The following is a 22,824-nucleotide window of genomic DNA, read 5'->3' as shown; positions in this document are numbered from 1 at the left end:
CCAAAAAAATAAACAATCTGGTCCACATAATCCAATTGTCACCTAGAAGCAAGCACATAGAGGGACTGAGTCCTTACATGGGTCGGGATGTTTCTTCTTGGAATGTCGTTCGAAGCGAACAACCTCAAGGAAGAAGGTAGTGTTGTTAATCATTCCCTGAAAAAAATAACGCCAGCCGACGCTGATCATCATCATCATCAGGAAAAACGTAACATCCTCAATTTTTCGTGAAAGAAATTCAAGATACAATACATTATTAAATTCGCCACTATTTTTTCAAATTTTTTGGGATTAGAGCAAAGCGCCTTTCTGGTGTACGTTTCTGGTGAACTGAAATTACGACTGCCTTTATTCTCTTATGGAAATAATTACCTAATTAAAAATCGATAGGATATGATGGAATCGAAAACAATACAATACGTGCAAATGTATTCCTTAAAACTCAATGACATAGCACAATGATCACTTGAGTCAATTTCTACACGTTTCTCATTAAATAGTGATTCATCAATATTTGTGGCAAAATGATCGATTTGTGAAATAGAGGTATCGCTGTTTTTTTTTTGGTAAATACTCTAGTTAATTCGTCATTTTTGAATGTAGTCGATAGCTACTAACCAAATCGATGAAAAGATTTTTGTCCTTTTCTGTTTTCGAACACTCATGCAAGTTTAGTTTATCTATGTTAATATCACTGCAAATTATCATTTACAGTGATATGAGTGAGATAATTCAAAATTTGAGACAACCTATAAATAAAAATGTGATCTGTTTCTCGTGTGAGAACTGAGGAAGCATTGAGAACTTTTAACAGTTTCAACGAACATTTACAATTCACAGCTAGGAAGAAAGTAACAACAGTTTACCATTCCTAGATATGCGTGTATGCAGAGATCCAGATTATGTCCTACGTACAAAATGGTATAGAAAACCATGTGCCAGTAACAGGTTACTGAACTACCATTCTTACCATCTAACGAAGATAAAAATAAACTTAGTCCTAACCATTAAGAACAGGGTGATCAATCTAACACATCAACTTTTTAAAGACGAATGTATTGAAGAATTAAAAGGTATTCTTCTTGAAAATTCATATCCTTGTAAACTTTTGAATGAATTACTTTTTAGCTCCCACTCCATAGTCTCGAATACTCTTCCAAACAATTCGAATAATTTCATGAATAATAAAAATCAAAATAATAATTTAAATATTTCAAATAGTGGAGAGATACCTCCGAATACATTATTTTTCAATACACTACCATATTTTCGGTCTTTAACACTCAAACTCCTGAACGTTTTCAAGAGTGAACATATTAAATTTGCCCAATGTATCGTTACCACTACTAATAGTCTTTTTTCCAAAATTAAAACTCCGTTGAAAACTTTAGAAAAGTCAAATGTAGTATATGAAATTCCTTGTCATACATGTGACAAGACATATATTGGACAAACATCTAGAATTTTATCTGGACGCGTAACGTCCCATAAAATTGATTGTAACACAAACAAAACCACTTGTGCACTTGCAGAGCATGGCATCAGCACTAAACATACAATGAACTACACCGAAGTTAAAGTTTTGTGTACTGAAAGCAACTCACAAAAACGGTTGTTTAAAGAAATGTTCTTTATCAAAAGAAATACCAATAACTTGAACAAAAAGACTGACCTCAACAATCTCAGCAATATTCACAATTACATCTTAAAATTAGAACTAATTCATCCAGGTTCCCCAAGCAAAAGATAGTGTTTGGTTTGGGCGCAGTGCTGAGTCTGTCGAAAAACCATTTTCTTCAGTTGTGAGTGTTTGGCAGCACTGTACCCAGAGTCAGATACTTTTTATTTTGGTTTGTGTCAGCCATGGAGTTGGTGTGTCTTTTGGTAATCCTGTTATTGTTTTTTCTGTCAAATCATCAAACTTCAAATGTCTTTTCAGAATGTCAATTATCTAAATTCAAATATTTCCTCTTTCCTCTTTTTTTTTGTTGGTTGCTACCACGCCACTGAGTAAGTGCCAAGCATGGTCCGTAAAATAATTTAAAATGTTTAAATAAAATAAGTTTTTTGAACTTTTTCTCTGAAACTTTAAATTGAATTTGTGACACTTTTCTACATCTGACTGCGTCTGACTTTTTACTATAACCTCAGGTTAGTACCTATTTGTTTTACAATTTTGTTGCAGTAAGTCATTATCGAAGGTGAAACTTCATGCTCTTTATGCATTTCATCTTCTTTATTTCTAGGAGACTTCAAATCTTTGACACATAAAGTGTCAATTTCTTCCATATCTGCAATTATCTCCAGTTCAGCAAGTTTATTGCCTAATGACCTAATAGTAATATGTATTAGATTCACATAATTTGATTTGTTTATGTTTGAAAACTATAGTTCATAGTTATCTTACTGTTTTGTTTGGTTTTGATATAAATTTCGAAACTTAAAACGTTTTACCAGTACCTTTTCAGGCTGGTAGAAGGAATTATGAAGTATATATCCATCAGTTCTATATTAGCACCCACTTGAAACGCCGAATAAAGTCCAATAGTATTCAGTTTCGTAACAACAAAATTATTTCCTGGATATTTTTTCGATCGTTGTTTGCCTTTTGCAGTGTCCAACATACAACCATACCATAGGGTCTTCTCCAGCAAAATTTTCGCCCATAGTATTGGAAATCGATCCAACAATTGATGTATGGAATCAATGTGTTTTATCAGTTCTCGGTGGACGGCTAGATACTCCTCGGTTTATCTGGCTATTTGTAGGACTTCTCGTACCTTCTTTCAATGGTTTACTTTAGTTCAGCATACCTCAGTTTCGTTTTTTTTTTTCAAGTGTTCACTTTTTTCGACGACGAATCTGAATTGAATGAATTATTTTTAGTATCATTGCAATCTAGAAAATTTTCATTTGATGTTGGTGTCTAGATTATTAGTCAGCAATTCAATAAGACTAATGTTTCTGCTTTTCAATACCTGTACCTCATTTCTAAGAGAATCAATATCTTGTTTGAGTGTTTTGGTATGTTTTTGCAACTCGTCAGCTGTTATTTGCTTCATATTGTCGATAGTCAAAAAGAGGTTACCTTGATCGGCATGATTTCCAGCTTTTGTTGTACGTGTATTAACCATTTCCATTTTGATATGATAACAATTTGAGGAGCACCACTATACACGTCCGACACGTTTCGATCAAACCAAAACCAAAACAAAAATAATAAAAACACTGTCTCTCAATGCGTGTTTTACTTAACAAGTTAGCATCATTAGGATGACTCCTTGTAGTTATCTCTTGATGTTAACTCAGCGACACGTGTGACGAGAGACAGTATTTTCAATTAATTTGTAGACGTTCCGAAAATTCAAAGACTGTCGTGAACATGATAAAGCACCGCCGCCATGATAAAACATACTAAAAATTGTTAGTAAGTGAATATGCTTTTGTTGTCCTCATTTTGATATAATATAATGTATTTTCCACCTGAAATATTCACCCTATGATTATATCTCTGGTAGCCGACCTAATCTTCATATCTAGCAAAATAAGTAATTGAGGCTGTCTGTTCAAAAAATGAAGGTGAATTAAAGAAATTGTTCATTCATCAACTTCTATCATGTCCCCTTTAAAATAGTTCCAATCCTCGAAGCAGTGCTGGTAGTCTCCTTGAACTTTGTGAATCGGGTTCTATCTCCTAAATCACTCCTAAATCTATATATGATATGTTATGGAACAAATATTTCCAAAATTGTTTAATTTGAAGATATACTAGATAACGTTTTATTTCGGTAAACAATGGGCTTGTTTCATGCTATTGAAAATGATACTGGTTTGCTTACAGACTGATCGAGTTAGGGGTATATTATACTTATCGAGCCTAATCGGTCCCAATACCTCTTTATATTTGCAGAAAAATTGGAGAAGCAAGAGTTTAAATTGGCCGCGTGTTAGTTGACCAATGAAATTGATCGTGTCTACAGCAGTGTTTCCAAGTGCCAATTATTTTAACAAAAATACGAAGTTATGAAACATTAGAAAGAGTACATTATCTTATACATTCTAGAGAGATAGCTGGACTGAGTGGCAATATGGCTAATATAATAGTTATTTATGTATCAAGGGAATTAGGAGGGCCTTAATTACCGATGGCAAAGTTTGCGTCCCGAGGGCCTCTGGCCCGAGGGACAGCAATTGCCTGAGGTTATTAAGGCTCATTAATTCCCGTGGTACATAGATAATTTTATTTCTGACCGATTTCAATAAAATTTTGTTCATTTTTGAAACGGAAAAATGTACCAATTCATTACCTTCCCGGTATATTTGAATCAGGTACCGTTGATTATAGTAGAGTTTTCTTGTTGCTAGGTTGTTGCTATGTTACTTGTTTATAAACAGAATTTTGTTATCAAGCTGTGTTTGCGGTGAAAACGTGTTTTCTACCCCAAATATAATGGAGGATATTTTGAAAAAAGCTGAACAAGCAAGAGAATCATTAATTCCATCGAAAAGTGAAGCCGTATACCAAAAAGAATACAAGATATATCTGGACTGGCTGACACGGAAAAATGTTATGCCAAAAGATGTCACTGAAACTGTATTTCTGGCATATTTTCAAGAACTGGTAAGGAATTTTCTATGTTTTTCGGTAGATTTGGTAGTAATTGTGTTTATTCGTTTCAGTCAGAAACGTATAGTCCGAATTCTTTATGGACTAAATGGTCAATGCTAAAATCGATGGTGACTATACATGAGAAACGAGATATCACCAAGTTCAATGAACTACAGGCTTTTTTGAAACGGAAGAGTAAGAGTTATAAGCCAAAAAAGTCTGCTGTTTTATCTCCTAAAGATGTTATCAGATTCCTAAAGGACGCTCCTAATGATATTCATTTATTGCATAAGGTAATTTTTTTCTTATTTTCCTCTTTGTGTGTATTTATTTCCTTTTTTTTGTTATAGGTTGTTTTGATTATGGGTTATTTTGGAGGATGCAGAAGTCAGGAACTTTTGAATATGAAGATATCGGATATAGAGGACCGGGATTCCGTTATGGTAGTGAACGTACCGGAAAGTAAAACTGGTGTATCGAAGAAATTTACAATTGTGGATGAAAAAGAGTTCTCCGCTTTGCCTTTATTAAGACTTTATATGTCTTTGCGTCCTAAAGGTATTGAACGATTTTGTTTGAGCTTCCGACAAAATAAATGTACATCCCAGCCAATTGGAAAAAACATGTTTGTGAAAATCCCCAGCAAAATCGCAATGTATTTAGGATTGCCAAACTCATCTTCCTATACGGGACATTGCCTTCGTCGCACTTCTGCTACTGCTCTAACCAATGCAGGAGCAACTATGACTAACTTAAAAAGACACGGAGGTTGGAAAAGTTTCACGGTGGCGGAGGGGCATTTGGAGGATAGCATCGAATTGAGAAATTAAACGGCGCGTATGTTGTCTACTTTGTCATCAGAAGAGGCAGTTACCTCGACTGTAGTGAACAGAAGCTCCAGCCATACAAAAGAAGAAATTGTTTCCAGTGGCGGAAGTAATTTTCAGGGAACATTTCAAAATTGTACATTTATTATTTGTAATGACGTGAATAAATAAAATATGGTTCAGTTTTCATTTATATTTATTTTTACTTGTGAAAGGTAGAAGGAATTATAAAATCTATAATGTCCCAAGGGAGTTATGACCCTCTTTATTGATAGCGTAACTATGACAATATAAGTTTATAATATCCCGGTCAGAAATAAAATACCTAACGTTGAATTTCTTATTTTTGATGGGTGGCATGAATGCATAATTGATTTATTTTATTAGGGTTCATGAGCCTTCGAGAACCATTTGAAAAAATAGCTCCTTAAATTCTATTCAGTACCATGGTTTTCGAGTATATTTTATTTCATATGGAGAATTTTTTCATGAATTCAAACGTTGACGGGTTCATATACACTTTCATTATTAAAATTTCTGTGATATTAACATGAAAATGTCTACTGCCAGATATGTTTCAAAAATAACATTTTTATTGCGTTTCGTGTTATTTGGATCCCATGTATAATTGATTCTCCCTTCCAATGTATTTCTTATACTTTCTTGTTAGATTTAGTTGTCGGAAGTGAGTGTGATTTTACTTTGAATCACGAATGCATCAGAAACTGTTCATATGATCCGTGAATTTTATAATTTGGCAATGTTCATTATTTGTATTGTTCCTATTGGTCAATCGAACAAGAAGTGGGACTAGGCCTGTGACGTCACGGGCCTAGCAAATTCGATTTTTAATAATCAATTACGGTAAACAACGCTATTTAGAGATCTGAAACAAAGGATACTATTTTTCAATTTGAAATTACTACCAAATGAACTGTAAATTAAAAATCATGAAACAAGCCCATTGGAAGACACGTTTCGTAAATTGTTGCAAATTTGACTGTCCAACAAAAAACTGCATCCATAAGCCAGAACTGCGACACTACACTAGAGCCATGACTATATAAGCTAGTAACAGTACTTGAAGTTGGTATTCATCTCGCGAAACCAATTATTTTCCTTGTCACCTGGTACCCATATCAAGTTCCAAGTCAGTTTAGTTTCACAAATAATTGACTTCAGATCTCTACGAGTACGTTTCCCTTTTGAGATACTCCCGAGCAGACATCTCTTCAGCATGCTATTTTAGCGTCTTCCTAAATATAGATATACGATAAGGCATTTATCAACGTCTATGAAAACACATATTTAGAGCAATTTGAATTTCTTTAAAACAATATCCTAAAACGAATTTCTGTATTTCGAGCTAATCTGCCTAGATTTATTAACCATGGATATATATATATATATATATATATATATATATATATATATATATATATATATATATATAATATATATATATATGGATATATATATATGGATATATATATATGGATATATATATATATATATATATATATATATATATATGGATATATATATATGGATATATATATATGGATATATATATATATATATATATATATATATATATATATATATATATATATATATATATATATATATATGAATTATTATATCTTGTGGTCAGTAAGAATTATCAAAAAACATAATTTCGGATGATAACTAATGATAGTTCAATTCCACGTTCTTTCCAAAATCTGAAAACTCACATTATCAGATCAGTTTTCTAAGCAATTTTTCCCCTCAAAATATCCACTGGCACGATCATGAATAACAAATGCTCGCAAATAGTTTAATGACTTATTCAGAATTCACGGACTGTACGATAACGCTGCCCACCAGTCAACTTTTCCATTATTCATAATCAATAATCCGTAACCCCGGGGTCTAAATTAGATAATACTCATTTATATTCAGTCGTCTTCAAATATTGAAACTGCTTAAAAGGTTTTGATAATTGATGGTTTTAAGAGTATAACGTCTTGTTTAGTTTGTTGGAAAAAATTTGGCATGATGAATCAGATTTATGTGTTGGCTATTCTTACTTTTACTGGTACCTACGCCCAAACTTTACTGGACGGAAAGTGTCCAAGTGTTAATGTGGTTCAAAACTTTGACGTGGAAAAGGTAAGTGGTAATTAGTCGCCCAAGTTAATATTTGGGATTCCACCCCATTCAAACCATGGATTATACATAATATCAATATTGGAAATGATTGAATAGAATTCAATCATTTCATATATCAGAAATTCACTTACTATTCATGAGTTTTCATGATTTAGTAAGTTGTTTTTTCATTATTCATCAGTTAAGTTTATATATAAAAATTCCATTTCAATACTCTATGAATTACAATGATGGAATCAGCACGTTAAGTTATTTCAAAACGGAATATATAATTATTTATTTTTACTGGAATTATTACGCCTTGGTCAAAGACGAAACGGACTGATTTAAGTTTGACGATAGTCGTGTCACGAAGTGTTCTGGCCATTCGGTTGTCAAACTTTGTTCTGTATAGACGTGTTTCAAAACCGGCTGTTTTTTTCCTAGCTAAATCTAACCAACTTTTCCTTTGTTTGAAATTAAACCTTTTTTTTCCTTTTGTTTTTGGTGAGTACTAAGTATTATATATTGGGAGTAGCAAGGTTCCTGAAAATGTTAGATCCGGGGGGGTCAATCCCCCTATTACTACGGAAAATCAGGATGGTGATGGTGATAATGATAATACTTTGATGGATGATGAATATGACGAAGAACAAGCCAGGATAGCAAAAAAACAAAAAAATAATGAAGTGGGAAACAATAGTCCAAATACGACAGACAACCAGGTAAAAAAAACCGTTAAACCTATCTATTATAAAAACTCAGATATTGGTCCTTTTTTGGTTATGATTGAAGCCAAGGACGAGCTTCAAAAAAACGTAGGGAGACTTAATCATCTCACGATTGCAACGGAAATTTTTGATCTTCAACTAAAAGATGTAAAAATGGTGAAAATTAAAGGAATTAATAAGTTAGGGATTGAATTTTGCAATGCAGAGACTGCTAATAACTTTACTAAGAATGAGGGTCTGAAAAATAAGGGTTATAATATTTATATTCCACAAAATCAAGTTACATGTAAAGGCATTATCAGAAACGTACCCAAATCTTTTAGTTTTGACAAAATTAAAGCAATAACTCGCAGTCCTTTCAAAATTTTGGACATCAGAAGATTAAATAGGAGAGTTCGTAATGAAGATAACACGGTGGAATATGTTCCCACTGCAACAATTTTAGTGACGTTTGAAGGAATAATCCTTCCCAGACATATTTCTATGATTTTCCTATCTATGCCAGTCATTCCATACATTCAACCAGTTATGCAATGTTTTTCTTGCTTAGAATTTGGACATACTAGAAATCAGTGTAGGAGTAGTAAAGTAAGGTGTCACAACTGTGGCTCCGATACAGTTCATGATAGTACATGCATAAAAAAATGCAAATTTTGCGATAGTGGTGAGCACAATTCATTGAGTAAAATATGTCCGGAATTTGAACGGCAGAAAGAAATTAAGCGATTAATGGCTTATGAAAACCTAGGTTATTTTGATGCTAAACAGCTTGTTCCTAGAATTGATAGATCTCTTAATGATAGGACAGAAGCCAACATACCGAGAAAGCCTAGACTTAGTAACTTCTCTTTAGTAGCGAGTGACTTTCCTAACATTTCAAAACCTCTTAACTCCCAAAGCAATAGTATAAGTATCGAACAAAGGCGGTCTGTTTTAGAAAATCAGATGGTTAAATCCAAACGTTCCTACAGAGAGGTAGCTAATGTACCTACAAAAAAAAGAGCTATGGCATCAGAAACAGAATTCAGAGGATTTGAAAATGAATCCGCTGAAAATCCCCCCACCTTCAATTCTTCCCAACCAGAAAAAAGAGCATTTAGTCATAGACCCATCATATATCATAATTATTCACAACCAAGTAATACTGATTCCCAACTGAAAACTAGTTCCACATTATCAAAGCCTATTAGTGCCACACGTTCAATTAATCAACCTCATAGTAGTGCCTCGAAATCATTTACCCAGCCTCATAATAGTGCATCGTACATCAACTCTGAAAACTCAGATATATTAGAATTTTATAACAATTTCATGCAATTTCCTGTAGAATTCCGAAATAAGCTTAGGGAACTGATCAACACAAGTTATCAGCTCTCGAGGCTTCCTTCAGACATAGATTCACCAAGAAGTAAATAGTTAATTAAAAAAAAAAAAAAAACTTTATTTCAAATAAAATCAGTAAAATGAACACAATAAAAAATTTAAAAATAATTCAATGGAATATAAGAAGTATAAATTCCAACAGGAGCAATCTCATCAATCTAATTCGTGACGAACAACCACACTTCTTATTACTCAATGAAACATATTTAAAACCTACACAAACCTTTTATATTAAAAATTACAACATAGTACGAGTTGACAGGCAAGATATTACCCATAGTTTAAACAATGAACATCGAGGAGGAATAGCAACCCTCATTAGGAAAGATTTGAAATTTGACATTATACAATTCCCGACAGAATATCAAAGTAAACATTTTCAATTTTTAACTATCAAATATAAAGATATTAATATAATTAACGTTTATTCCACTCCCACAAATAAAATATCTCTCACAATTTTTAACCATATAATTAATAAACTAGATGGATCTCTAATCATAATGGGGGATTTTAATGCTCACCACTATTTATGGGGAAGTGCTAATAATGATAGGAATGGCAACATTTTAATAGAGATAATTAACAGTCATAACATGGTGTTATTGAATGATGGCTCTCCGACACGTTTATCAAATCCTGACGAGAACCCTAGTCCCCTTGACCTCACTATAGTATCAAATGAGTTAGGCACAAAAACTTGCTGGGAAGTATTGGGGGACTGTGCGAACAGTGACCATTTTCCTACAGCGTGTATCTATAACCAATCTACAATACACACTAACGAGTGCAACCCTGAACATTATAGTAAACGAAATTACTCTAAAGCTGACTGGAGTATTTACTCTAGAGAAATATCCCTTGCACTTTATAATTCTACTGGAAAAATGAGTTACCAGACATTTATCGAGATGGTTAACTATGCAGCTGAAATAGCCATTCCAACCGTAACCTGTAACCCCTTCAAATCAAAGAAAGCGGCATGTCCTTGGTGGGATGAAGAATGTTCTAAGAAAATCAGAGAACGTAGAGCGGCTATAAACTCTTTCAAATCTAATCCATCTTTAGAAAATTATATACTTGCGAAGAAAACTATTGCACTAAGCAGAAAATTTCTAAAACAAAAAAAAAAATCTAAATTTAAAATATTTTGTGCTTCGCTTAACAGAGAATCGGATATAACATATGTTTGGCGAACTGTTCGAAAGTTTAACTTGATCCAACAAGGGGCCTCACCAAAAAAACTCCCTACTGAACAAATCTGTCTGAATATCTTAGACGATCTATCAACCTGTTTCATAGATCCAAGTTTTGTTTTAACGGCTACTGAAAATGTTAGCTCCTTTTCCATTATGGAATTGTGGAACGTTCTAGAAAATAGAAAAAAGTCTTCTCCTGGTAGGGATAATATCACCTACGAGATGATAAAACATTTTCCTTTATGTGCCAAATACAAACTTCTTGAAATTTACAATAACTGCCTCAGTGGAGGAGATATTCCAAGTCAGTGGAAAGAACAAACCATTGTAGCCTTCCTTAAACAATCCAGGGACCCAAGCTTATCTAGTAGCTATCGGGCGATTATTTTATCTTCATGCATTTCTAAACTATTAGAATCAATGATCAAAAACAGAATGGAATGGTTTATTGAGAATAACCAATTATTGAACCACTTTCAATGTGGTTTTAGAAAAGGAATGGGTACAACCGATAATATAGCTTAACTTATCACTTTTATTCAATTAGCTTTCAGTAATAACGAACAAGTTCTCGCAGTATTTTTGGACATACAAGCTGCTTATGACCATGTCAACATTTTTCTCTTATACGAATATCTACACAAAATGAACATATCTTCTGCATTAGCCAATCTTGTCATACGACTTCTCATCAATAGGCAAGTCTTTATCAAAGATAACAATAATTGTATGTTAGGACCTAAACAAATTTCAACGGGTCTCCCCCAGGGCTCTCCGCTGAGTCCTCTTCTTTTTAATATCTATACGAACTCCATCTATGAAATAATACCTGAAAATATTATCCTGTTGACATACGCAGACGATCTTACAATCATTATAAAAGATTCAAACACACTTAGAATGGGCAATCTTATGAACGAGACACTCACTAACATTGCTGCATGGATGAATAAACATAATTTTCAAGTTTCCGTTGGAAAAAGTGAATGTGTTTTGTTTACAAAAAATAATAGAAAGAAAAATATCCTTCTTAATCCCATCACTTTCAATGACCAAATCATACCCTTAAAAAAACAGGTAAAATACCTTGGAGTCCACCTCACACACAATCTTAATTGGGAACCATACATTGAAACAGTTAAAATGAAAAGTATAAAAGGCATAAATATTATGAGATCATTCAGCAGAGTCTGGTGGGGAGCAGATCCGGCTACTCTTCATATGGCATATAACGGCCTTGTTAAATCACATCTAGACTATGGATCAATTTTTATCAAACCCTCATCTATCCAGTCCCTAAACAAGCTTGATTGTATTCAATATCAGGCGCTTCGAGTAATAACTGGATGCATGAGATCTACTCCGACAAATGCGCTGTTGGCGGAGACTTCAGAGATGTCCTTGGACTATAGACGTAAATGCTTGGCTACAAAATTTTTATTAAAAATTATAACAATTCAAGGACATCCACTTATCAACTGCCTAGAAAAATTAAAAAAATTTTGTATGACTAATGCTGGGTACTGGTACCGCAAAGAAATTCCTTACCTGGTAGAGGCCTTTAACATGATCATTCCTTACAAGGACGAGATTTACTACTCAAACAAACTACCATGTTTTGAATTTGGATATGATCTCCAGTTATGGGAAGTCCCGTCCATAAATTTAAACATTAATAAAGATTCATTATTTAATAATACTTTATTTAAAGAGGTTACCCAGAAGTTTTCAGACTCTTATTCCTTTGTATTTACAGATGCTTCAAAATGCGATGTGGGAAAAAATAATGAAAAAACAGGGATTGGGGTGTACATTCCAGAAATTAATTTTTCATTTTCATCCCGAATACCTAACTTGTTAAATATTTGCAATGCCGAAATCGCTGCAATTAATTCAGGTATAAGTACCTGTTTAAAAAAAAATATCAAAAAATGCATTGTTTTTACTGACTCACGGAATGCTATTTACAAACTTTCTCAGAGAAGAATTCACTCATCAAATGACTACGTCTCCCTATGTACTAAACAGCTCTTTTACGACTCCATCGAAAATGGAATGGACTATCGCATTGCCTGGATCCCTGGACATACACACATCGATGGCAATGATAAAGCTGACACGTTGGCATCCATAGGAAGGATACTCAATATCCCCCAACAAATACCATTAGATAAGTCAGAAATATTATGTAAGTTGAGGCATCAAATTTGGCTAAAATTCAATGAGTCCTGGTACAATCTATCCCTTAATAAGGGGAAATGGTATACATCAATTCAGGAAGGTTTTCCAATATCACCTTGGTATAACAAATTTCCTTTCATTGATAGAAGGCACCTCACCACCATAATTCGTATGCGAACAGGACACTGTCTTACAGGAGCCCATTTATTTCGAATTGGTTGCAGAGAACATCCTTACTGTGATTGTGGAAAAGTTGAGGACCTCAATCATATCATACTGGAATGCCCGATAAACTATATACCTGAGTTGGACCTATACCATGAATTTCAAAATCTTGGGTTAAAATCTCCTCTATCAATGCAAACCATTTTATATAATATGAACTTCAAAATAATGCTACTCCTAATGAAATTTATAACCTATAACAGAATTGACTTATAGTATAATAACAAAATTACTCTTACAGATCCCTACTTTTTATAACCTGGGTGCTACTAGTCCGAGGCAACATTTCGGGTGTGTAATGCTCCGCCGTTGCTCCGGAGCGAGAAAAGTGACATCCTTTGTTGTGCTATCTGTCTTATACCTACCCCAAAAATAATTATTCACCTGGTCAGTTGGTCTATACATTGTCTTTCACTGTAAATAAGTTAAGTAAAAATATATATATATATATATATATATAGTCATAATTGCAGAATGGGATGTTTATGGAATCACTTCGAGTGAGACAACCTAAACATCTGAGGGAAGGGTGATGGAACAAATCACCGATGACTGGCAAATTGCCGTAAAGGCAGAGCCATAAGAAGAAGAAGAAGAAGAAGAAGAAGAAGTGTTCTGGCGATGTATTGAATCTATTGGAGCCTCTGGAGACACCCTACATTTTGTTTTATGAGAGAGAGGACATTGGCAGATCAATATATTCAGATGATGTGGTGCTGCAAGTTTATCCGGGTTTTCCGTATATCGTTGTTTTATAATTTCACGAATGAAAATTGAAATACCTCAATAAAAAATATGACTGAAAAATATAAGTCTGTCAATCTCAATGAAGAATATAATAATACCTTCTATTTCTTCTAGGTATCACATGAAAATAAATAAATTTAGATGATCATATCTGATTCTTTCTGTGATTATCAGTTTTGAGTTTCATCAACTGAATAAAAATTCAATAATCAATGTTTTTTAGTACATGGGAAAATGGTTTGAACAAGAGAAATATCCCTTTTTTCACGAAACTGGAGGAAAATGCATCTCCGCAGAATATTCCTTGAATCCCAATGGTACAGTCAAAGTTCTAAACAGTAAGATTGATATCTCGTAAGTATATATTAATATTTTTCATTTTTCGGTATTTCGTTATAATATATCTTCTGAACTATTCCTTCAAATTTGATATTGTCGAAAAATCGCTGCTGACAAAACATATAAATTTACATGAACAGCTTGATAAATTTTGGTACCAAAACACTTCTCATCATCATAGTATTGACGAGTCTTGGAGCCATTTATATTTTTTGCATTGTTTCGAAACTGTTAGTCACCTCTCGAAAGATCTTGAACAAGATAAGCAAACATGCCTTTCAATGAATACCCGAGCCGCACCTACCCTCTTATCATATTGGGAGTGGTTGATCGTACCGTATCAAGTTGTGAGTTATGAAATATAGGAACACTTTTTTCAGGAGCGGTAACTCAAGTTCCGCCGAAGGAAACGCTCGTTTGGCGTCTGATACGGGAGAGGCAAAACTATTAGTACAATTCCCCTCCAATCCAGGTTAGTACTGCTTTTTTTTTATAACTGAGAGTGGTTTCAAGAATTATGCAAATACTTCGTATATTTTGATAGAATCTATTCATTCTTGGTTGTAATACATCGATGACATATTTACGAACTAATTCCATTGAAATAGACGGAAGTAGGTTATTTGTTAACAGTCCAACTAGCAAAGCAACTGAACCCATAGGATAAGTTGGACTGTTAACCACCCAAAAATTCGATCAGACCCAACGACTTTAGTTCACATAGGAATTTTGGCACCAAAAAGACATTTTTTGTTTCGGAGTATATCTGAACATTTTTGTTTTTCTGTTATTAATTTTCGTACCCTTCGATTTTTTTCAAATGATCGCCTTATGCATGCAATGCAAACGATGCCTATGCATTCACGCCATTAAAAATTGTGGAAATCAATATTTTCTGACGTTTCTGAATATGATATCTGAAAAATTATGAACTTTTGTTTTCATCACTCGAAAAAAAACATAAATTCTGATATTTTTTTTCAGAAAAAAATGTTTTTCTCCTATTGTTACATAACAAATTTTTGATTTTGGAAAAAAGTATCAATAAAATCACAATCGACGAAAGAATAAGTCGTTCATAATTTAACTACTACAGAGGGTGTTTTTTGACTACGGTACAAAATTTCATATGTCCGAAGTTGTTCGTTTTTGGAGATAAAAGGCGATGAAGTGTGAAAAAAACAGTATTTACAAAATATGATAAATATCCGTACACCGAGTTGGTTGAAATTTGCTACAGATATTTCAAGTGATAAGGAGCTCATGTACATCTTACTAGATTGAAATTATTAAGTTTAGTGAAGTCTCAGTGGGGAAAAAAGTACGCCACTGACTTGTTGTAGTTTTCAATTTTTTTAGAATCTGAGAAGGCAACCTTTTCGTCGCCAGTTTATTCTTCACATCTAGCGTAGTATTCGAGAATAAAAATTGAAGCCACTTTGCATATCATGAACACCAGCTGACAGTGTTGAATATCATCTACATCATCACATTATATAAAATGATTTGCAATCCCTAAAAAAAACCAGTACAAACACTGTCAATCACATTCAAATATAAGTGATAGTGTTGTCATATTAGTGAAAGTCGTAGTTGTCAATTAGCAGTGATTCAATCGTGAATAATTTTACTAACGCAGTAATGGCTAATATACATTCTATTCGTGAATTAGCAAATGGAGATGCGAAATAAGCACGGATGTGCTTATTTCGCATCTCCAGATATTTGACACAATAAGTCCATGTGCTAAAACATTTAAAACGCTACGTGCCAGATTATATGCTAATGGAAGTATTAACAAATGCAGGTGTTGGAAGAACAGACTTTTTTAAAAACACCTGAACTAGAAGAAGCTATACTTGATGAGATAGAAAAAGATCCTTCAAACAGTACCAGGAATATGGCACTGCAGCTGAAAGTCAGAACAAAAACCGTATGGACAGTTTTAAAAAGAAACCTCTCATATCCATATCATATACAGCGGGTCCAAGCTCTACTGCCTCGAGATTTCCACTCAAGAATAATGTTATAATGTATCACCGGTGGTTGATTCATAAGATGGAATGCAATAATAATTTTTAACCTGTTGTTTTATTTATAGTGGAGCAAATTTTTCACGAGATCTTTCACAGTGACCAATTTTAAGCCGACGAAAATCCCCACGTTATTGTAGAAAGTAATGATTGGTGACTATCTAATTGGTCCATTTTTTTGTACCAGCAAAATCAACAGGTGAATTCTATAAGGACTTTTTGCGAGATCATTCACCTATTTTGTTAGAAGAAGTGCCAGTAGGTACTTGGGAGTGGCAATATGTGATTTATGAGATCGGGGCTCCAGCTTATTTAAGTATTCTTGCTCGTCAGCATCTCGACATCATTTACCCTAATCGCTGGATTGGACGTGCAGGACCTTAAAATTGGCCAGCTCGTTGCCCTGATATGAATCCTCTAGAGTTCTATACATGGCGTCATCTGAAGGCTTTCGTTTATGAAACTCCTGTACAAGATGTGAATGACTTGAGGAATCGAATAATTGACAATTGCAATATCATAAGAAATACTTCAGGTATTTTTCAACGTGTCAGATAATCAATTGTAGTTTTGCACTTTATCAGAAGGTGGGCAGTTTGCCCATTTATTTAAGGTTCGAAATTGTTTATTATTTAGTTTTGGGTTTTATTTTATGTTCTCCATATGGATAGTTTTTAGAAGTGATTTTGTTTCACGAAAACGAAGCTTGATATGAAGAAAATACAATCAACGAAATTGTATTTCAAATTGCCCAATAAACAAAATTAACAAACTGAAAAAAAAGTCAGTGGCGTTTTTTTTTTCTCAATATTGTTGACTGTGGTACCCACAGAGATGCCACTGGACTCAATAATTTCAATATAATTTGAGCTAACAACTGTAGCAAATTTCAACCAGATTGGTGTAAGGACATTTATAATATTTTATAAAAATCGTTTTTTTTTAATTTAACGCCTTGTATATCAGAAACGAAGCAACTTCGGATCTTCAGACAGCAATTTTTGTTTTTAAAACGACCTAACGAATGACCCTCTGAAGTGTCGAACCATAGTTTGGAAACACCCTATATACTATGGTTTTTCATCCGTAGGAAAGCAGATCATATACGAGGGTGATGATTTTTATTAGTTGTTTTCCTAGCACCATTGAAAAAAAAAGTTTTTTTCCAAACCACAATCTGAATTTCCACGATTTCCTGAAATAATTTTTCTGTTCCAATTGCGAACGTTGAGAAACATTTTCTTTTCTTCATCAACTGAATCTAAAGAAACGTTTTCGAAAAATAATATTCAGCGAGTTACGGATTTTTTCTGCATGAGACAAATATACCATTTTCACAAATATTTTTTTAAATATATTTTCCTGCTTATTTTACGTAAACACCAAAACTTTACTTTACGGAATATTGCATTTTTTCAAACAGAATAGGAGGTCTAGCGAAGGCTGAAATAATTTTTGAACGTATCTTCATACTTGCTTTATTTTGATAAAAATTTTCCTTCAATTCACATTAAGTAGTCTCGGGAGAAATCGTCAAATTTTTTCTATTTTAAACACCTTCCGAAATTTTCTTTGCGTTGGAACATACACTTTTTCAAGCCGAAATTCCATGACAAAGCAGATTGTATGATATCGAGAAACAGGAAAAACAGGACATTTTCGGATCAAAAGTTTCTACAAATTTCCGAAGGTGTGGTTTTTTAGAAAAAAAAACGTTCATTTCGCCTTGTTAAATAAAAAAATTTGAACTTTTCTCACCCCTCCGGATTTTTTTTGTTTCCTGAATATTAGGCCACACAATTGTTTTCAATTCAACTACCGAGATGATAATCATATTGACAACTACAACCCTTCTGTCGGTCACTGAACAGATAAACATAGATAAACGGATAAACATGACAGACTGATTGAAAATTCATTAACAATTTTTGTTTTTCCAGTGAAAAGAGAGGCTCCTTATTGGGTTTTGAGTACAGATTACAATACATATTCGATCGTATGGTCTTGTGGTGAAATGAAGTCATCATCCATTCGTGAGTATATGACAAATTGTTATAAATAAGTTATGAAGAAGGTAATACTTATTGGTTGAATATATCATTCTATCGAAGAGTTTCCATGTACTGATATTTTATCCAATATTTTTTATAGGAACAGCGAACCGTTATTTGAGGAAAATCAATAATATACAATTTTTATACTATACATTTCATTTAAGACACGGACACGCGTCTTGAATATAATTTATGGTGTGAAAATTGTATAATCATAATTATGCACAGCTATAGTTTTTTCAATATTCAGTTCCACCTCAATAAATACTGAAATTCTAAACTTACAGTCTGAAGCATTTGGCAAAGTGAAGGTTTTATATGGAAGTTTCATAAAATTCGTCAGTTCATCAGTTCAATTGGTGAATGTATAAGCAGTGCCAAAAATTCACATAATAATAAAAATTGCAAATTCAAAGAGTGAACTGAATTTTTTTTCGACAAAATTTTGATAGTTTTATCCACTTCCCACTTTCACTTTTTATTTCTGTTGTTTTCTTCAGATCTTCTCGACAAATTTATGATGAAAAATATGACGGTTACACATCAACATATCAACCCAAAAAACTTTCCAATAAAAATAATCCAGAAAATACTTATTCCTGAAGGAATATAACAAAATAATTCTCCGAACTGTTGCTTTACCATTCCTTCAATTTTTCAGTTCCAATGAAAAATAAACTCAGAAGTGACAGTCTAAACAAAAAATGAAATTTTCGTATTTCTGACTTTTTTTTGTCTTTTATTACTCGTAGACAAATTTCCATTTCATTGAGAGAGGCAACACATAAAAATTCACTATTTTACCATCATCACCTATTTTGAATAACTCATCGAGAATTTCTACATATTTTTTGTCAATTTCATGATCTATGATTATGATTATATTCATATATGAAATTGAAAATTGATTTTGAATGAAATGTGAGAAACAGTAAAACTTATTCAACTCCAACTATACAGTGCATTTCTTTAATGTCCCCCCCCCTTTTATTTTTTGAACTCACAAAATTGAAATTTGGGATGAAGAAATCGATGCATGAATACTTCACTTTGAAGTGAAATTGACAGATGAAACTTTCATGATGGCGACTGGGCGCCATCTGGGAAAAAAATTGAACGAAAAGTGAGGTCTTGTGACATTTCTTATTGAAGCTCCTGATGAATACTTCACTACCCTAGAATATGAATTCAATATCTTCACCTATTACAAAATGGCGGAACATTTAATAATTTCCTGAAGACAAACACATTAATATCGACATTTCTATAAATATATATTTTTATCTGCCATATGGCAATTCCAATAACACGATAAGGTTTGCTAAGTTATTTTTTGTTCATAAAACCGACAAAAAATGTCAGTACGACAATGAACATCATTGTTCAGTTAGAAAATTCTCTTTTAATTTTCGGTTTTACTAATAGAAAAGTACCACGTCAACAATCTCTAAAATGGTCAATTCTCGTCCATTGGAAAAAAAAATTGAAGCGATTTTTATTTACGGTAGTATACATAACAACATAACAAAAAGCCCCCAGGTCATCCGTCCATTCCGGAAGAACAACAAGTGCAAATAATAGATGAGATGGTAGTAAATCCTGAACAGTCTACTTATTCCGTCGCAAATGTTTGTGAGGTGTCTCCTTCTACTGTGTGGAGACTTTTGAAGAGGATGAGTATCATCCATACAGAATTAAAATGGTACACCAATCAACTGAAGATGACCCTGATGGATAAATAGAAATCATGACGGAAACTATTACAAGGCATCCTACCTATCTTCACAATGTTTGTTTTAGTGACGAATGTACATTTTTTAAACGGCTATGTTCACCGACAAAATTACCGTTATTGGAGTGACACCAACCCTCACGTTTTCCGGAAAACACATACCCAATATCCAAATTAACGTGTGGGAAGGAATATTGGGAAACCATATTGTAGGACCTCTATTTATTGATCAATATTTAACAGGGGAACTGTAGTTGAATATGCTGGAAACTACTGTTGACCCTATCATCACTGAAATAGTCAAAGCGAATCCTAATGAACTCGATATGGATATTGTATTTCAACAAGATGGAGCATCACCACATTACTCCAGACAAGTAAGAAACTATTTTTCCCGGTGGTTGGATTGGCCGTCGAAGTCCTACAGAATGGCCAGCCCGCTCGCCAGATTTCACACCTTTGGACTTTTTTATGGGGTTATTTGAAGCAAAAGGTTTACGAAACTGAACCTGCAGAGAATAATAAATACTTGTAGAGATATTGACGTTACTGTGCTCGAAAATGTTCGTCGTGAGATATTGGATAGGCTGTTCATATGTCAAAAAGGTCAAGGCAATCATTTCGAGCATCTTCTGAACTGACCTCAAGCTTATTACTTCATATTATGTAGTTGAATGTCAATGTATTCAGGTAATTATTAAAAGTTCCTCCATTTTGTAGTAGTTGAAGACATTGACATTATATTCTGAAGTTGTGAAGCACTTGTCAGGAGCTTCAAAAGAATGTGTCACAAGACCCCCTTTTTCATTCAACTTTTTTTCCAGATGGCGCCCAGTCGCCATCTTGAAAGTTTCATCTGTCAATTTCACTTCAAAATGAAGTATTCATGCATTAATTTCATTATCCCAAATTTCAATTTTTTGAATTGGCCCGTTCGAAAAATAAAAGAGGGGGATTAAAGAAATGCACTGTATATGAGTATGTAGTATGTAAAACTTGGAATTATCTACAACAGATATCCCAAAAAATCTCAGTTCGTCAGTTATTGTCAGTACTTTCTTTCTGAAATTCTATCACATGTATGATAGAAAAGAGTTTCAAAACGATGAGAATTAGCTTAATTATCTGAATTTTAACTTTAAAATTCATGAAGAGGTTGCAAGTGCAAGCTGATAATTCAGTTTCTTTCATGAGTATTCATCAATATGTTTTTATAAGTTATTGTCATTTAACCTCAACGATAAACTAGATCAAAACATGATCCGTCGATCAAAATTGAAGCAAATGAAAGCAAAGTGGGCGAAGCAGTTCTGACAAGAGAGAGAGAGAGAGAAAGAAAGTCGATAATAAATATATTTCAAAAAAATTTCAAAAAATTACATTCAAGCAGAAATGAAAAAGTGAAAAAGATGGCATTTTTCTCTCATGAGACGACTCTTTGTACATAAAATATAAATGTTCTTTCTCACAGCTTCCTCATTAGATTGTAATATTTTTTGATAATCATAAAATGCACAAATTCTGTTTCCTCTGGAAGATATGTTTTCTGTAGTGATCTTCATTGGATATCCAATTTTTGATAGTCTGATAATTTTTTTTGTTTTTGATGATATATTTGCGGTAAAAAATATTTGTTGATTCACCTTATTGATTTGTTTTTATTTCTCAATACAAAGATCAACCCACGGAGGGAACAAAAATGATGTTAGTCTTGTTAAATTTCTCATAATGCCTTACCTTCCATATCATTGACACTGACCAACATTATATTTGCTGTTTTCCATATAAATGCGGAAAGAATTAGAGGATTTTATTGAAACGTTATTGGACAAAAACATAACTGGTATTCAAGTAAGAAAAAGTGAACATAAATATGTTAACAACGATACGTCTGGAAATCAATTTTCCATTCAAAAAATATATATGAGGAATGTAACCCTCGTAATGAATTTGACACCGCGACCACAAAATCTTTTGAAAAATCATCTCGTGTGGGACAGAAATATTACAAAAATAGTAGTGCATATCTTACCATCAATAATGTCATAATATGTTTGTAGGGTTCCTTTGGATTCTGACAAGAGAACGAAATCCCAAAAAGGAAATAATTGAGAAGGCATATGCTATTTTGGATGAGCAGAATATTTCTAAGACCTATCTTCAGAAGACAAATAGGGAAAATTGCCCAGAAGAGCGGTAATTATTGAAAAATGATACTGAATAAAGGCTTATGAAAAAGTACTTGCCTAATTATGGTTTTTGAATATAGTTGAATAGAAATTAAAAAATTGAATCAACATACTGAAGTTTCACTTCCTTGATTGTTTTGTATCATTGCTGTTAGAATGTTGGTTTCGTGAATAAATTTTTGTGTCAAATCATCTGAAAGAACAATTTGTTCAGGCCAGTCTCAACTCCCTACACAGTAGGTTAATGGACTGACACTCATCAGAAAACAACTACTCCCCTGGCTAATACCACGAAGGGCGTTCGATTATTTCCGACAGGTGTCAGTGCAGGATTCTTCATTGAAGTTATTCCTGCATATGCTGTTGGCGATACAACTGCCGCAATAGATTTTCAATTATTGGAATAGCCCGAAACCGGTCTGCAAGTTGAATACACAAACCG

The 22,824-nt window shown here is 33.4% G+C and overlaps 3 protein-coding genes across 6 annotated transcripts in view; 2 read left to right on the top strand and 1 right to left on the bottom strand.

The window, feature by feature from the left end:
* The window catches only part of LOC111512334 (uncharacterized), a 236,630-nt gene that overhangs the window by 56,674 nt on the left and 157,132 nt on the right, over positions 1-22,824 (bottom strand). The window lies entirely within an intron of this gene.
* On the top strand, positions 513-5,625 carry LOC141484939 (uncharacterized). The gene is made up of 3 exons (XM_074180649.1): positions 513-4,621; positions 4,681-4,902; positions 4,960-5,625. The coding sequence occupies exons 1-3, from the start codon at positions 4,451-4,453 to the stop codon at positions 5,437-5,439; spliced, it is 873 nt and encodes a 290-aa protein (XP_074036750.1). The 5' UTR covers positions 513-4,450; the 3' UTR covers positions 5,440-5,625.
* On the top strand, positions 7,319-22,492 carry LOC111512333 (apolipoprotein D). Its single transcript, XM_023168444.2, has 5 exons — positions 7,319-7,590; positions 14,259-14,389; positions 14,755-14,846; positions 18,348-18,440; positions 22,254-22,492. Exons 1-5 carry the CDS (start codon positions 7,474-7,476, stop codon positions 22,391-22,393), a joined length of 573 nt encoding a protein of 190 aa, XP_023024212.1. The 5' UTR covers positions 7,319-7,473; the 3' UTR covers positions 22,394-22,492.

This window comes from Leptinotarsa decemlineata, unplaced genomic scaffold (assembly GCF_025532065.1).
Source record: "Leptinotarsa decemlineata unplaced genomic scaffold, Ldec_3_MD MMD2_tig00026299_RagTag_RagTag, whole genome shotgun sequence".
Classification (NCBI taxonomy): Eukaryota; Metazoa; Arthropoda; class Insecta; order Coleoptera; family Chrysomelidae; genus Leptinotarsa; species Leptinotarsa decemlineata.
This window is presented reverse-complemented; position numbering and strand designations above follow the sequence as displayed.

Bases quoted from the DNA above. Each gene is read 5' to 3' on its own strand.
- LOC111512333 (XM_023168444.2), top strand. From the start codon at position 7,474: ATGATGAATCAGATTTATGTGTTGGCTATTCTTACTTTTACTGGTACC. The intron at 14,847-18,347 runs GTTAGTACTGCT...TTGTTTTTCCAG, and splicing joins ACAATTCCCCTCCAATCCAG to TGAAAAGAGAGGCTCCTTAT. The intron at 18,441-22,253 runs GTGAGTATATGA...ATATGTTTGTAG, and splicing joins AATGAAGTCATCATCCATTC to GGTTCCTTTGGATTCTGACA.
- LOC141484939 (XM_074180649.1), top strand. From the start codon at position 4,451: ATGGAGGATATTTTGAAAAAAGCTGAACAAGCAAGAGAATCATTAATT. The intron at 4,622-4,680 runs GTAAGGAATTTT...TATTCGTTTCAG, and splicing joins TGGCATATTTTCAAGAACTG to TCAGAAACGTATAGTCCGAA. The intron at 4,903-4,959 runs GTAATTTTTTTC...TTTTTGTTATAG, and splicing joins ATATTCATTTATTGCATAAG to GTTGTTTTGATTATGGGTTA.